Below are 14785 nucleotides of genomic sequence, written 5' to 3' on the forward strand. Positions count from 1 at the left end.
CGCGCGGCTGCAGCCTCACCCTGCGGGGGCTGAACCTCGTCAACGGGAGGGCGGTGGACAGCGGCGGCGTTGTGAACGCTTTCGACGCAGGCGACGTCGAGATCATCGATTCGACAATCACAAACTGCAGGGCTGGCTTGGTGCGCCTCGTAGAGCTAGCCGCCTCCCTGCAGCGCCGCACGGCAGCGGGGCGGGAGATGCAGAGGGCCACGGCTGCCTCACCCCGCTCCCTCCTCGCAACCGCAGAACGGCGGCGTCGTCAGCGTGTATAACAGCGGTGCGGTCTCGATAATCGGCTCCACTGTGACGGGCTGCTCTGCTAACTGGGTGCGCCGCGTAGAGCTAGCCGCCTCCAGCAGCGCCGCACGGCAGCGGGGCGAGAGAGCGAGAGGGCCACGGCTGCCTCACCCCGCTCTCTCCTCGCAACCGCAGGACGGCGGCGTCGTCTACGCGGAGGACAGCGGTGCGGTCTCGATCATCGACTCGGATGTGTCGGACTGCTCTGCTGGGGTGCGCCGCGTAGAGCTAGCCGCCTCCAGCAGCGCCGCACGGCAGCGGGGCGAGAGAGCGAGAGGGCCACGGCTGCCTCACCCCGCTCTCTCCTCGCAACCGCAGTCCGGCGGCGTCGTCTACGCGGAGGACAGCGGTGCGGTCTCGATAGCCGGCTCGATCGTGACCGGCTGCTCGGCTGCTGAATATGTGCGCCGCGTAGAGCTATAGCCGTACTCCAACAGCGCCGCACGGCAGCGGGGCGAGAGAGGGAGAGGGGCCACGGCTGCCTCACCCCGCTCTCTCCTCGCAACCGCAGTCCGGCGGCGTCGTCTCCGCGTGGAACAACGGTGCGGTCTCGATAAGCGGCTCGACAATGACGAGCTGCTCTGCTGGCAATGTGCGCCGCGTAGAGCTAGCAGCCACACCGCCCAGAAGAGGCGGCTGTTGACTCTTCGCCCCCCACTTGGGACTACGCAGGACGGCGGAGCTACATACACGTCTGCCACCGACCTCATCGTGACCGACTCCACCATCTCCGGCTGCACTGCCACGCGAGGCGGAGCAGTGTGCGTGTGGTCGGGCTCAGCCAGCCTGGCCCGCTCCACCATCTCCAACTGCATCGCCACAGAGTCTGGCGGCGGCCTCTACTCGGCGGGAGGGCGCACCTCCCTTAGCGACGGCACCCTCATCAGCGGCTGCTCTGCCCCAGTTACAGAGGGGAGCTCCATCTTCCTGCTCGCTGGCGAGGTCTCCTATACCCTCCCCGCCCCCGCCGGCCGCTGGCTGCCGAACGCGCGCTGCGAGGTGTACCGGGAGGCGTGCCCGACGGATGATCAAGGTCGCCCGACCAATGACTGCCCTAATCACCGCGAAACTTGCGCGATCAACCTCGTCGTTCAGAACAACGTCGACCCGTGGTACTGCCAGAGCCCGACCTTCGTGCAGCCCTGCAACTGGGAGGGCGACCCCTCCCTCCTCGGCGATGACCTCTACCAGTTGCCGCTGCTGCCCGTCGATGAGGACTTCCCCTTTGCCTGCGCCGCCGGCCTCCGCGGCTCGGCCGACCCAAAGGAGCAGTCGAGCAGCAGCTGCGCCGGCCGCTGCCCCGCAGGCTCCAAATGCCCCACAGAGGCGACCTATGAGGCGCTGCCCTGCGATGCTGGCCACGTCTGCCCGGAGGGAACGAGCGTGCCCCTTCCCTGCCCCGCCGGATCGTACTCGAACGCCACCGACCTCGCCGCCGCGAGCGAGTGCACCGACGCCTCGCCGGGCTACTTTGCCACCACCGGCTCCACCGAGCAGACGCCGTGTCGCGAGGGCAGCTTCGCCGCCGGCACGCGCAACGACGCGTGCGAGCTGTGCCCCGAGGGGTACTCCCAGGACCAGCCCGCCGCCGCCGCCTGCGTCCGCTGCGCTGCTGGCAAGTTTTGCCCGTTGGGATCGTCGCGCGAGCTGGACGCGCAGTGCTCGCCTGGCACGTACGCCAACGTGACGGACGCCGACGGCGACCCCGAGTGCCTCGCCTGCCCCGCCGGCTCATCGTGCGCGGGAGGTGGCGCCGCGCCTGCCGTGTGCTCTCCAGGAACCGCAGCCAAGCCTGCTCAGGACCAGTGCACCATCTGCGACGTCGGGACGTATCAGCCGGATTCCGGAGCCGCGGGCTGCCTCGAGTGCGCGCTGGGTACGTTCTGTCCAAAGGGAAGCAGCGCTCAGCTGCCGGCGACCTGTCCCGCGGGCTTCTACAACGGGAAGGCGTCCACCACGCTGGAGAGCCTCGACGATTGCGTCGGTTGCGCGCCTGGCAGCTTCTGCGCCGGCGGCGCCGCGCAGCCAACCGCTTGCGCTCCAGGTAGCATCGCCCCGTCGGCCAACATGTCCGCGTGCGAGCTGTGCCCAAAAGGCAATTTCGCAGCCTCCGCCACCGCTTGCGAGGAGTGCGAGGCGGGCACCTACGCGGCGAGCGACGGCCTCTCGCAGTGCACTCCCTGCCCCCACCCCCTCAGCTCCAAGAGCGGCGATGTCACCTGCTCCATCTGCAAAAAGGACTTCTACTTGAAGGACGCGAGCACCGATCCGGACGACATCTTTGAGAACCCGACCCAGCACTGCAAGCCGTGCCCACCCAACGCCAACTGCAGCGCCGGCACCGCTCTCGCGTCCCTCGGCGTGGACGTCGGCTACTGGCGCGCCTCCAACGCAACCTCGGAGCTTCACCGCTGTGACTCAGAGACGTGCTCTGGTGGCTCCGGCCAGCCCTCCCTCCGCCGCCTCACCGACGGAGATGACGACCCGTACTGCACCGCCGGCCACACCGGCCCGCTCTGCGAGGTCTGCGTCGCGGACTCGGACTACTTTAGCTCAGCCGAGAAGCGCTGCGTCGCCTGCCCCTCGAGGGCTCGCTCCGCTGGCGTCTTTGTCGTCTTTGTCATCGTCGTCGCTGTGCTCGCCGCCGTCTACGCTGGGCTCCGTCGCCTCCCCCTCTCCCGCCGCCTCCGGCAGCGGGCCACCCGCATCGAGTCCGAGGTCGGCCTGCAGCCCAAGTTCAAGATCGTCGTCGGCTTCTACCAGGTGAGCAGCATCCTCGGCGTCGTCTACGGCGTCCGCCTCGACGAGCACTTTACGCGCTGGCTCAACGTGCTCAAGCTGTTCAGCCTGGACCTGTTCGATGTTGCCATCCCCGGCCGTTGCCTCGGAGCCATGAGCACGCGGCTGCTCGTCGCAGGGATCTGGCCGTACCTCGCCGTCGCCTTCGTGTCGCTCGCCATTGTGGCGGCGGCGGCGGTCCTCAACGTCAAGCAGGCATTCGACCGCCAGCTGCTCGGCCGCCTCCTTTACTGGGCGATCTTCATCTTCTACCTGGTGCTTCCCTCCGTCTCGCGCTCCATCTTCAGCGCGAGGCTGTGCGAGTCCTTTGGCTACGACGACGCCACAGGCCAGCGGATCAGCTACCTGCTCGCCGACCCCTCGCTCACGTGCGACGACGGCCCGACGTGGGACGACAAGACTAGCGGACTCGCGCCGTACTTTTGGGCCTTCTTCGCCCTCTGGCCCGTCCTCGTGCCGCTCGGCTTCTTGGCGCTGCTGCTCCGCGTCCGCAAGCCCGTGGCTGCGCAGCGCGCAACGCCGCTCTCTCGCGCGACGAGCTTCCTCTGGCGGGACTACTCCGCCGGCTTCCTCTTCTGGGAGGTGCTCGACCTGGTCCGCAAGATCTTCCTCACCTCGATGGTGCTCTTCATCGACCAGGAGTACGGCTCCAGGAAGCTGCTGCGCACCGTGGTCGCCGGCATCGTCTCGGCCATGTTTCTCACCATCCTCGCCCTCGCCCGTCCCTACCGGCGCTCCGACGACCTCTACCTGGCGTGCATCGCCAACTTGCTGCTCACGTGCTGCTTCGCGTCGGGAGTGGTCATCCAGGTCCGCGCCCCACGCTGTCCCTCTCTCACAGCTCCGCGCAACCTCACACCACCCGCCCCCTCCGCCGCCGCAGCTGTGCGATAGCACTATGTACGAAGACATGTGCTACGGCCTCGTTGGCTACAAGACCTCGCGCAGCGCCACAACCTTTGTCGTCGTCCTCACCGCGGTCATGCTCGCCATCTCGCTAGCCGTCATCCTCGTATCGGCGGTCAGCGCCACGAGGGCGAAGACCATGCGGCTCGCCTCGTCGAAACGCGAGCCGATGCGCGACGGCATCACCCTCGCCGACGGCCAGCAGTGGCACCTCTTCCTCAGCCATGTCTGGAGCACGGGGCAGGTTTGGCACTCCTTGCCCCGCCAGTTTTCGTGTGTGGAGAAGACCTGACCTGGCCTTCCTCCCTTGTAGGACGCCGTCGCCGTAATCAAGAATGAGCTTCTGCAGTTCCTGCCCGGCTGCGAGATCTTCCTCGATGTCGACGACCTCAAAAACATCGGAGAGCTGGAGGCGTACATTGGTCGCTCGCAGGTGGTGCTCTGCTTCCTCTCGCGGGGCTACCTGCGCTCGACAAACTGCCTGCGAGAGATCCGCGCCGCGCTGGAGATGGGCAAGCCGCTCGTGCTCGTCCACGAGGCAGACCCGGACAAGGGCGGAGGCACGCTCGCCAAGCTGCGATCCGAGTGCCCCGAGGAGCTGCGGGCCGCCATCTTTGACGCCGGCTGGCCGATGGCGGTGTGGCATCGGATCGAGGCCTTCCAGCACGTCTCGCTCAAGGTCATCGCCGAGGCGCTGCTGCTGAAGACGCCAAAGTACGAGGGCGAAAAGGAGCTGCCCCTGTGCATCCCGGGCGAGATCCGAGCCGACGGCCTCGCCTTCCCCAAGCCGGTGGTTCTCTGGGCCTCGACTTTGAACGCCGGGGCGCGAGGGCTTGCCAATGCAGTCGCGGTGGCCGTGGCTGGCAGCATCTCTGTCACCGACGCGATTCCCTCGCTCCTCTCCTCGCTGCCTCGCGCGAGCGACAGCGGCGGCGACGAGGCGACCCACATGCTGCTCTACCTGAACAAGGCGACGTGGGCCGGCGAGGGCGCCGAGGCGCTCGCAGAGCAGGTGCGCGCCGCGCGCGAGGCCAGGCTGCCGATCGTCATGGCGCACGAGAATGATGCCGTCCGCGGCGGCTGCATCTTTGCCCACTTTTTCGAGGTGACGCCGCGCGACCTGATCGCCGATGGGCTGTACCATGACCTCGCCGTCGGCTGCCACGCTGGCCCGCACCGGCAGGTGTCGATAGCCCTCCTCGCACAGGCGCTCGGCGCGACCAAGCAGACGGCTCAGTCGCGCGTTCGCCGCGTCACCGCCCTCGCTCGAACGACGCAGCCCCGCGGCTCCTCTTCAAAGATGGAGCCGTGTCGGTCGAGTGGCGAGGACCTTGCCTAAGCCTGCGAAGAGTCGGCAGCGCCGCATGCCCAGATGAGCCAGATCGTCTGACCACCACCATTTCGCACCACCACCTCCACGCATGTTCACTAGCTAGCACTGGAAGCGTTTGGGCCAGACAAGCTGTGCCTGCGCGCCTGCGGCGCAAGCGTTTTGTCCCCTCCCCTTCTCCCTGCATGTCTGCGCCTGCTGCTGGCGAACCCCGAGAGGCGTTGGAGTGCCTCGCCAGGCCTGCTGTAGATTTTGTGCTCCCCGTTCTCCCTGCCTGTCTGCGCCTGCGGACAGGTACGTTTTGTGCTCCCACCCGTTCTCCCTGCCTGTCTGCGCCTGCGGCGCGAGTTTTGTGTTTTGTCCTCTTCGTTCTCCCTGTCTGTCTGCGGAGACTGCGCCTGGGCGCTACGGTACGTGTGTTGTGTGACTGTTGGTGCTCACCGCACCCCCCCCCGTTCTGCACGCATGGGCCTCTGTCTGAGCCTGCGGCGGCGAGTTTTATCCGCTACGTTTTGTTGTATACTTACCCCATTTTCGCTTCCTGCTGTCGCGTGTCGGACGTACTAACTACTATCTCATCCGAGCAGCCTCAGCTCCGACCGCCCTCTCCCTTGGGGCGCCGCCCGCTGACCGCCAAACGCGCCCGCCTCCCTCCGCTAGTGCGGCGTGGCCCTTCGTCCCCGCCTTCCACGGCGCCCACGCCCTCCTCGCTCGCTTCGCGGCGGGCGCGGCGCTGCTCGCGTCCACCGCCTCCACCGCCGCCTGCTGCTGCTGCGGCTCCTCCAGCTCGGACTGCCGCACGCCTCTGCCTCCGCCCAAAGCAGCCAGCCCGCCAAGCCGCGCCGACGGAGCGAGGGGCGGGCCACCTGCACCCCCGCTCTCCGCCGCCGCCTCGCCGAGAGCGGCGCTCAGGTGCGACGGCTCGTCTCTCCGCATCGCCTCGGAGATAGCCGAGGCCGAGGCCAGCGCCTCGAGCCGCGCCATGGCCGCGCGCAGCCGCCGCCGCGCCTCTGCGGAGAGCGCCTCCGCCGGCCCCAGCCTCAATCTCCTTCATCGTGAAGCGCGTCTCGATCTCCCCGACCTCGCCGTCCCTCGCCACCCGCTTCCGCCGCGCGGACTCGACGCGAAACTGGTTCTGCCAGCTCGTGACGAACCCGGCACCCTCTCCGGCGAGCTGTCGGCTACCGCCGCCACCACCGCCACCGCCACCGCCGCCGCCGCCGCCGCCGCCGCCGCCGCCGCCGCCGTCGGCCGCCGCCGCCAGCGCGGCGTCGGCGCAAGCTTGCGAGGCCTCTGGCCGCGCCGTGGCGGGCGGCGGGGCGGCGGGTGCCCCCCCCTCGGATGAGGATCCGCCGGGAGCAGACCCGTCGGCGCCGCCCCCCTCGGCGCCCTGGCTGCGGCCTCGCTCCCTCTCCGCCCGCTTGTCGGTGCGGATGCTCCTCTTGTCGGCCTCGAGCAGCTGCTGCGCCAGGCCAGAGCCTGCCGAGGGCGGGCAGGCAGCAGAGGCGCGCGGCCGTCAGCGACCCGTGAGGTGCGGTGCGGGCGGCAGTGACGGTGAGGTCGAGGGAGGCGGCGGCGAGGGCGACGCGGAGGGAGGCCGCGGCGAGGGCGAGGCGGACGGCGGCGGCGGCGACGGTGAGGCGGACGGAGGCGGCGGCGACGGCGGCGACGGCGGAGAGACTGGTGCGGTGCGGGCGGCGGCGGCCCCTCGAGGGGCCTCTCTCGACGAACTCCGGGGAGGATGCCGCACCGGTGTGTGGCTGCAAGGCGCGGTGTGCGAGCGGTGCAGGCGGCCCTCTGCGTGGGAGAGGGAATGCGGCCCACGGTCAGAGCCCCCTACCCCCACGGTACCCGAACCCAACCCCCTCTGCATCTAGTCTGCATCTAAGCGCGCGTGCGAGAGGGGAGGCGAGAGGCTGCGTCTCCGGGGCGAGGGGCTGCGTCTCCGGCACGCCGAGGCGCGCGCTTGGCATCGTCGCTGAAGAAGGCGACCACGTCGCTCCACAGCTGCAGCTGCGGGTAGTGCTCGCGCAGAGCCTCGCGCACCACCTCGAGCTTGGACAGCTGCGCCGCCCGCCGGCGGCACACGCCCTCTCCAACGCCGACGTACTTCCCGAGCCTACGTGCTGAATACGCCGACATGAGGGCGGGAAGACGGCGGAATCCGTGTCCTCTCGGGCGCTAGTTGGGGCACATCAGTACGTCTTCCGCTTCTAGGCTCCCGAGCCGCGTGGTGAGGCGGTGCACCCGCGAGGGGGCGTGCTCGTCGATCGCAGGGAGGAGCCGCTCCACAACCTCGTGGTGCGCCGACGGCTGGGTGGTTCCGAACCGGAGCGCCGCGAGGTCAGCGAGCACCTGCGCTGGCGTGCGGGTTGTCCAGACAAACTCGTTGGCGTCCACGATTGAATCGTCCCACACCGAGAGCGACTGCAGAGGCGGCGAGGCGCGCGGTAGAGGAACGAGCCTGCCGCCGCGCATCGCGACGTGCGGCCACAGCTCCGGGTTGCCGAGCACCGCCTCCCATTTCAGAGGGCAGAGGAGGAGCAACGCATCCTCCGCCGCGACGCCGCACGCGAGGTGGGCGGTGTGGTGGACCGCGCGTCCGAGGAGCAAGCCGTCCACGTGACACTCGGCAGCAAACCACGAGCCGACCGCCCCGCCTGCCGCCTCTGCTTCCGCTCGCGCCTCTCCCGCCGCCTCCGTTGCCACCGCTGCTGCGCCGGCGGCGCCCGCGGCACCGGAGGGGGGCGCCCGCATCTCGACGACCACGCCGAGCGTCTCCCACACGTAGGCTCTTAAGAAGCGAATGGCTGTCTCGGCGGGCGACTCGACACCTCTCGTGAGTTGCGTACACGGAGCGCTGGCGTTCGGCTGTGGAGGGCGCGCCATGAGATGCGGAGGGAGGACGGCCGGGACGGACGCCGTGAGGCCGCACTGGTGCAGGCCCGACACTGGCTGCGCGTTCGCGGGGCCCAGGCTTTGCCGCGCCGCGGCGTTGAGCGCCGCCACGAGCGCCGCTTCGCCCGGTGAGACATCACTGACCGCCGTCAGCTCGCGTGAGGAGCCAGGAAGGGTGCGAGGTGGTGTGGCGAGCACCGCGCGCGAGGCCAGGTGTAGGTAGAGTGGCACCGCGCCCCGCTGGAACGGCGGTCCCGTCGCCGGCAGTAGCCATGGAAACAAAGAATTCTAGCCAGGTGTTTCGGCGCGCTGCTCGGAGGGCCTTTACAAGATCCCGCTCGCGCAGGTGGGGACCCTGTCCTTCTCCCACCCCTTGTTTGGTCCTAGATGGGTAGTGCTAGCTTCCGGGAGGACGACCCCGCGGGCTAGTCGCCGACCACACCCACAAAGAACCCTGCACAAAGACCGCGCACGGGCGCGGGGAACGGTTCCTTTTTACCAATCTCCTAGTAGAGCTGTCTGTTTTATTTATTTATTTGGTGCGTGTGCGCGCCAGGGCGCGGATGGCGACGACCACCGGATGCCCTTCAGCACCGCGTGGCACGCGCTTCACCGCGTAGAACCGGTGACTCCGGTTGGCAAGCACTTCGCGGAGCTGCGCCGGCGAGACGATCGATTGCGCCTTGCGGATTTCATCTCTCGAGCGCCAGCAAAGCTGCCAGTCCTGTGCGTCCCATGGGCGTGGGCGCAGCGGCTCGCACTCCGCACGCTGCAGACTCCACGTTGGCAGCAGCACCTCCTCGGGATAGAGCAGCGGCTTCGTCCAAGCTTGCAGCATGAGCGTGAGCTTGCGCTGAGCAGGTGGGGAGGACGCGGCTTCGGCTGTCAACGCGGCGAGAAGAGTAGTCTGCGGGTTGGTCCATGTGGGAGTGGAGCTCTTGAGGTGGCTCCACCTCGAGGTGGTCCATTCGGCATTTTTCTCAAAGTGGCCGATGAAGGCTCGCAAGACCGACAGTGGATAAAAGCTTCCCTCGTGGTAAGCAAATCCGTGTCGCCCACGGTCGACGTGCGGCGAGATGGTCTGGTAGAATGGAACGCTGCGCACCTTGCGCGTTGCCGCGTTCGCCGCGAGCGGAGCTGGACTCGCCGAGCAGCGCAGCTGCCGCACAGATGCCTCCCAGCCACGTCGCACCCACAGCATGTTGGAGGCCTGCAGCACGGCGTACTGACAGTGATTTGGCCAAGCGGTGTCCATGTGCACAACGTTCAGCAGGTGCGCGAGCAGGATGGTCACGCTAGCTCTTGAGACGCCAAGCCGGCCAGGAGTGATGCTCAGTCGTCCATTTGCCAGTATTACGTGTCGGGCGAGCGACGCCATCGTCTGATTGCTGTAGGCCGTGTCGACATTCAGGTGCATGACGACTCGTGTGTTGGCCTCCGAAAAGTCAAGCGCGTTGCGCATGAGAATGCGCAGCCACGGCAACTGCTCGAAGGCGAGGACGGAAATGCACGCCGCCATGAAACTCGTCCGTCCAGGTGTTCCCTTCACACTCTAGAGGGCCGCGGACCGCGCAGGGTGTTCTCGTTGGCTGAGTGTCTTGTCTTGTGGTTCTGTGTGTCGCTCCTGTGTGACCGTCATCGCCCGTCTAGCGTCCACCCATACCGCGTTGGTGTCCCAGTCGTTGGTCGGACTGTGTTTCGCCTTCCCATTCATCAAAGGTTCTCGAGGTGGATACCCTTTGGCCGCGTTGGGCAGGGGTGTGGTCAGCTCAGAAAATAAAAAGAACGAAAAAGAATTTGAAAGGAAGGCTGTCGCACACGCACGATTCACAGGACAGACTGCAACGGTGTATCAGTCACCTTATGCCACTCTCGCTGCGTGAGCGGTTGTTTGCATTGTGCTAAAAATCTCTCTCTCTTCTTTATGCTGAGTGCCGTGGTGTGTTATCCGTGCGTTCAGAACAAGCTGCTGTCTGTGCGTGACCTTGGACTTTTTCAGTTGGATTGAGAGACTGCCTGTTGTGTGAATCGTGCGTGTGCGAGAGAGTTTCGTTGTGAGAGACTGACCCCCCCGATTGATTGATTGATGGGAAGGCGAAACACAGTCCGACCAACGACTGGGACACCAACGCGGTATGGGTGGACGCAGGACGGGCGATGACGGTCACACAGGAGCGACACACAGAACCACAAGACAAGACACTCAGCCAAACTGACTGCCACACATCCTGAGGCGAACTTCCCTAGTCACCCGCGGCCGGACTCCATCCGGCACGCGTCGCTGGGCGCTCAGAGCTGCGTCCCCTGCTCGCCACCCCGACGCCCAAGGCGCCCGAGCGAACGACAGGCGGCACGCGAAGACTGGTTGCAATCCCGCCGACCGCCAGGCCGCGGGATGATGTGTGCGTGGTCATGTAGTGGGTCTCGGAAGCTCTCCTCTCGGGCTAGGAGCCAGCCCCTCTCCCTTCCCCCCGGAACACTGTGACCGAGTCGAGGCGTGTGCTTGCCGGTCGACGGCCGCGCGCGGTTGGCATTGTGACGAAGGTTGCGCGCGGCCGCGGCGCGCCCGCCATGGCTTGGCGCGGCGGCGCGCCTACCAGCGGCAATTGTCGAGGCACGGGAACGCTTACCCGGGGTCATCCTCTGAGCCTGGTCGTCGGCGCCGCGATGCCACGGCGGCGCATTGTCGTCGGCGCGCTGCCCCGCGTACCCCCCCCCCCCCCGGGGACCCGGGGGGGACGGGGCGGAGTGGGACGGGGTTGGAGCACTTGAAGTGCGGCCTCCAACACGCGCGGCCACCGCGGGTACCGCACCGATGTCCACCGGCGGCTGGATCGCTGAGGTGAGATGGGCCGCGCGCACGTCGCTCTCTCTGACCATCGCCGGCGCTGCCCTCTTCATTCCTGGCATCACGCCGCTGCGGCTCCCCGAGGCACCGTTCGCCGCCTTTGTCGCCGTGGTGACCGTCCAGGCCAACCCGGGCGCAACCCTCCGGACGTCGGCCGACGTCCTGCGCGGCGCCATCCTCGCGGCGATCATCAACCTGCCCACGCTCGCGCTGCCGGCCGCCGTGCGGCAGCACCCCGCGTTTGCCACGCTCTTCCTGCTGGCGCTGACCTTCGGCATTGCGCACGCCAAGCTGCACCTCATCACGATGCGGCTCGCCCTCTCCTGCGGCACTATCCTCGCCCTCGCGCCGCTCGGCAGCGACGCCGCGCTCCGCCCGGCCCACACCCTCCTCTTCCTGGCGCTCAACGCGCTCTCCGTCGCGTGCGCCGTCGTCGCGTCCGCCATGCCGCCCGTGCGGTCCGCGCGCCGCCAGCTGGCCGCCGAGTCTGCGCGCGCAGAGCGGCTCGTCCTCGACTGCTACGACGAGCTCATCGAGGCGACTCCATCAATTAAGTATGAATTACTTGTTGATTAGTTATATGAAGAGAGCTCATCGAGGCGTTCTGCCCCGGCAATGCGCATGCGTCTCTGCGCCTCCCATGAATTAAGTATGAATGCATCACCAATGTATAATTGATCCTCTGCACGACCCTCCTCCGCGCCCCTCTCTGCAGGTCTTCTGCTCCGGCAAAGCGCATCGATGCGCGCCTCCTCCCTCAAGAACTAGTTGTTGATTAATACTCCATCGATTCCCAAGGCAAGCGCATCGTGCGCGCCTCCTTCCTCCTCCAGCTCGCTCGGGCGGCGCCTCGCGAGCTCGACCGACTCCGCAAGGTCAGCCACTGCTTCCACTCGCCGAGAGTAGCCGACCCCTCTACTCTTTCCCATTTGCCGAGAGGAGCCGAGATCAGCAGGCCCCCCTCCACTGCTGCCACTTGCCGAGCGTAGCCGAGATCAGCCCCCCTCCGACGGGAGGCGTTTCCTTGGAGCTGACGCATGCTAGAATGACTCGTCGGTTTGATACCCTGCACCGCCTTCGCAAGGACGCTGCGTGGGAGTGCGGCGGCGGCGGCGGCGGAGGAGGAGGAGGAGGAGGAGGTGGGGCGGGGGAGCAAGGCGCGCGCGTCGAGGCGGCGCAGCGGCATCTCTCCACCCTCATCGGCGCGCTGCGGCGAGGCTCCCGTTCGGGCGGCCGGTCTACAAAAAAAAACACGTCTTTCGGCTCGGCACCTTGTGTTTCGTGTTGTAGGCTCCCGCTCTGGCGGCCGGTCGAGCAGCACGCACGCCGCGTTCGTCTCGCAGCTGGGCGCGCCACTCGCTCTCCGCGCGCTGCTGCGCCGCCATGTCCGCGACACGTCCATGACGCGTCCACGGCACGTCCGTCAGGAGCGCCGCTCCGCGAGCTCTCCACTGCGTTGCGCCGGCAGGACGCTGTGGCGGTGCGGCGGGCACTTGCTGGCGTGACTGCAGCCTTCCAACGCGCGAGGGAGGCGCTCTTCTACTCGCCAGAGGAGCGGGCCGGCGGCGCCAAGCAGCTGATCAGTTAGTTAATCCGTTCATTAACAGGCGCTCTTCTACTCGCCAGAGGAGCGTGCGGGCGACATCGCCGAGTACCGCGACGGCTACGCCCTCATCGTCAACCCGTTCCTCCTCAGCGCCATCCAGCTCGCTCTAACCGTGTCGCGAGATCGCCTCTTGCCGCCCTCGGCCTCGTCACACGCAGCCCAGCCGGCCGCCTCCGCCTCCGTCGCCTCCGCCGCCTCCGCCTCCGCCTCCGCCTCCGCCTCCGCCTCTTCCGCCTCCGCCTCCGCCTCCTGCGCCTCCGCCTCTTCCGCCTCCGCCTCTTCCGCCTCCGCTTTCTCCTTTTCGCGCGGGCTGCTGCCGCGGCTGGCGATGCCGCGGCTGGCGATGCCGCGGCTCGGCGCTCTGCGAGACCGCGCGCGGCTGGAGCGCGCGGTCAAGTTCTCGCTCTCCATCACCCTCGCCTCCCTCTTCCTCCACCTGCCGGGCGAAGAGTTCGACTACGCCGTCTTCGCGCCGGTCGAGGTGTCCTTCATCATCTTTGACCGCGTGGGCGGCTCCGTCTCGCAGTCGATGATGCGCGTCTTCGGCTCGTCGCTCGGCGCCATCGCGGGGTACTTGATGGTCGTCGCGTGCCACGGCTCGGACACAGCCCTGCTCGCCCTCCTCGCCTGCTGGGGCTTCCTCTGCTCGCTCGGCCGCGCCTCCCGCCACGGGTACGCGGCGTGCGTCGCCGCGTGGACGGCCGCCATCGTCTCGGCAGCCCACAGCCGCGAGGTCGCCTTCGAGAGGATCACTCACTCCTTCCTCGGCGCCGCCGTCATGCTCTGCGTCGTCCACGCCGTCCTCCCACGCTGGGCGCGCGACGGAGTGCGGGCCGAGCTCGCAAAGGTCGCGGCGGAGGCGGCCGGCGTGCACGCCGCAGGGGCGCGCCAGTGGCGCCTCGGGCTGGGAGGCAGGTCTGCCGGCGGCGAGGCTGGCGGCGAGGGGGCGGACGCGGGGCCGAGCGGCGCCAGGTCGCCCGGCAAGGGGGAGTCGGAGCCTCTGACGCGGCTCGGCGCCGACACGGAGCAGGTGGCTGCCGCAGAGGCGGTGGGCGCGCGGCTGCGGCGGCTGCAGGGCGCACTCTCCTCCGTCGGCACTCTGCACCGCGAGGCGTGCATCGAGCCCGAGCCGTGGGCCGTACCACCACCTCAATCATGATGAGGATGATACGGACAGGCGTGTATCGAGCCCGAGCTGTGGCGTGGGCCGTACGCCGCCGCCAAGCTCGGCGCCAGCATCGACGCGGCGCGCAAGCTCGTCGACGCAGCAGTCACGGCGGCCGAGACGCAAGCGGCGAGGCAGCAGTCGGCGGTGGAGTGGATTCTGACCCCGCACGACCGGACATGTCCGCGGACACGCCGGTGACACGTCCACGGCACGCCCCTTAGGTGGAGTGGATCCTGCACGATTGGATCCCGCCCGAGCTCGACGCCTTTTGGGAGGCGCTCGACTCGCTCGCGGCTGCGGCCGACGCCTTTGGCCCCGCGCTCGCCGCCGCCGTCCTCAACGAGCGCGCAAACGACGACTTCGCAGCGGAGCGGCTTGACGAGGCGCTCGCGGCGCTCGAGGCGCAGCAAGAGGCGCTCGGCGGCCTCTACCGCACTGCGCTCGCTTCGGCGGTGGAGCGGGGCCGATCCGCGGTCGCGCTGAGGGTGAGCAACGCCGACATGCTGCTGCACAACTCGATGTTTGCGGCGACGCTCGGCACGTCGCGCGCGCTCTCGGCGCTCGGCCGCGCGGTCGCGTCCCTCTCCGAGGTCGACAGGGTGCGCTCGCAGCTGAGGCACGACCGGGAGGGCGGGCTGCCGCCAGCGAGGCAGCCGGACGACGCTGGGGACGGGCGGGGGGAGGTTGTGGGCGAGCGGGCGCCCGCGAGGGCGGTCGCGGTCTGAGCGAGCAGAGTAGCGAGTACAGCAGCGATCCCAGACCAGGTAAGGTAAGGTATAAATTTCTCCACACACACACAAAGTAGTGGGGCAAGAAGGGGGGGGCGACGCCCTCGCGTCTCCACACCCGGACACGGGCAGGAGCCCCACGCGGCATTCAAAAGGTCCCAGTGCAAGCACTGTCCCGGTGCACGTGGGTGTGAGCAGCCTACGG

General features: G+C 68.2%; 3 protein-coding genes across 3 annotated transcripts; 2 read left to right on the plus strand and 1 right to left on the minus strand.

The window, feature by feature from the left end:
* Positions 1-4940: 4940 nt before the first annotated feature.
* Positions 4941-5675, plus strand: EMIHUDRAFT_441685 (hypothetical protein). The gene is given in 4 exon segments (XM_005785322.1): positions 4941-5332; positions 5348-5446; positions 5577-5622; positions 5640-5675. 2 exon segments carry the CDS (start codon positions 4952-4954, stop codon positions 5390-5392), a joined length of 426 nt encoding a protein of 141 aa, XP_005785379.1. The 5' UTR covers positions 4941-4951; the 3' UTR covers positions 5393-5446; positions 5577-5622; positions 5640-5675.
* A 155-nt stretch (positions 5676-5830) lies between these two features.
* EMIHUDRAFT_230102 (hypothetical protein) lies at positions 5831-8504 on the minus strand (the record flags this gene model as incomplete). The annotated part of the gene is made up of 9 exons (XM_005785323.1): positions 5831-5873; positions 5964-6135; positions 6205-6340; positions 6414-6474; positions 6697-6811; positions 7285-7451; positions 7527-7960; positions 8249-8349; positions 8462-8504. 9 exons carry the CDS (start codon positions 8502-8504, stop codon positions 5831-5833), a joined length of 1272 nt encoding a protein of 423 aa, XP_005785380.1.
* Positions 8505-11045: 2541 nt separating this feature from the next.
* Positions 11046-14577, plus strand: EMIHUDRAFT_111991 (hypothetical protein; the record flags this gene model as incomplete). The annotated part of the gene is made up of 5 exons (XM_005785324.1): positions 11046-11632; positions 12163-12217; positions 12686-13822; positions 13862-13996; positions 14074-14577. 5 exons carry the CDS (start codon positions 11046-11048, stop codon positions 14575-14577), a joined length of 2418 nt encoding a protein of 805 aa, XP_005785381.1.
* Between the last annotated feature and the right edge of the window lie 208 nt (positions 14578-14785).

The sequence above is a fragment of the Emiliania huxleyi genome (assembly GCF_000372725.1).
Source record: "Emiliania huxleyi CCMP1516 chromosome Unknown EMIHUscaffold_161, whole genome shotgun sequence".
In the NCBI taxonomy this organism is placed as follows: Eukaryota; Haptophyta; order Isochrysidales; family Noelaerhabdaceae; genus Emiliania; species Emiliania huxleyi.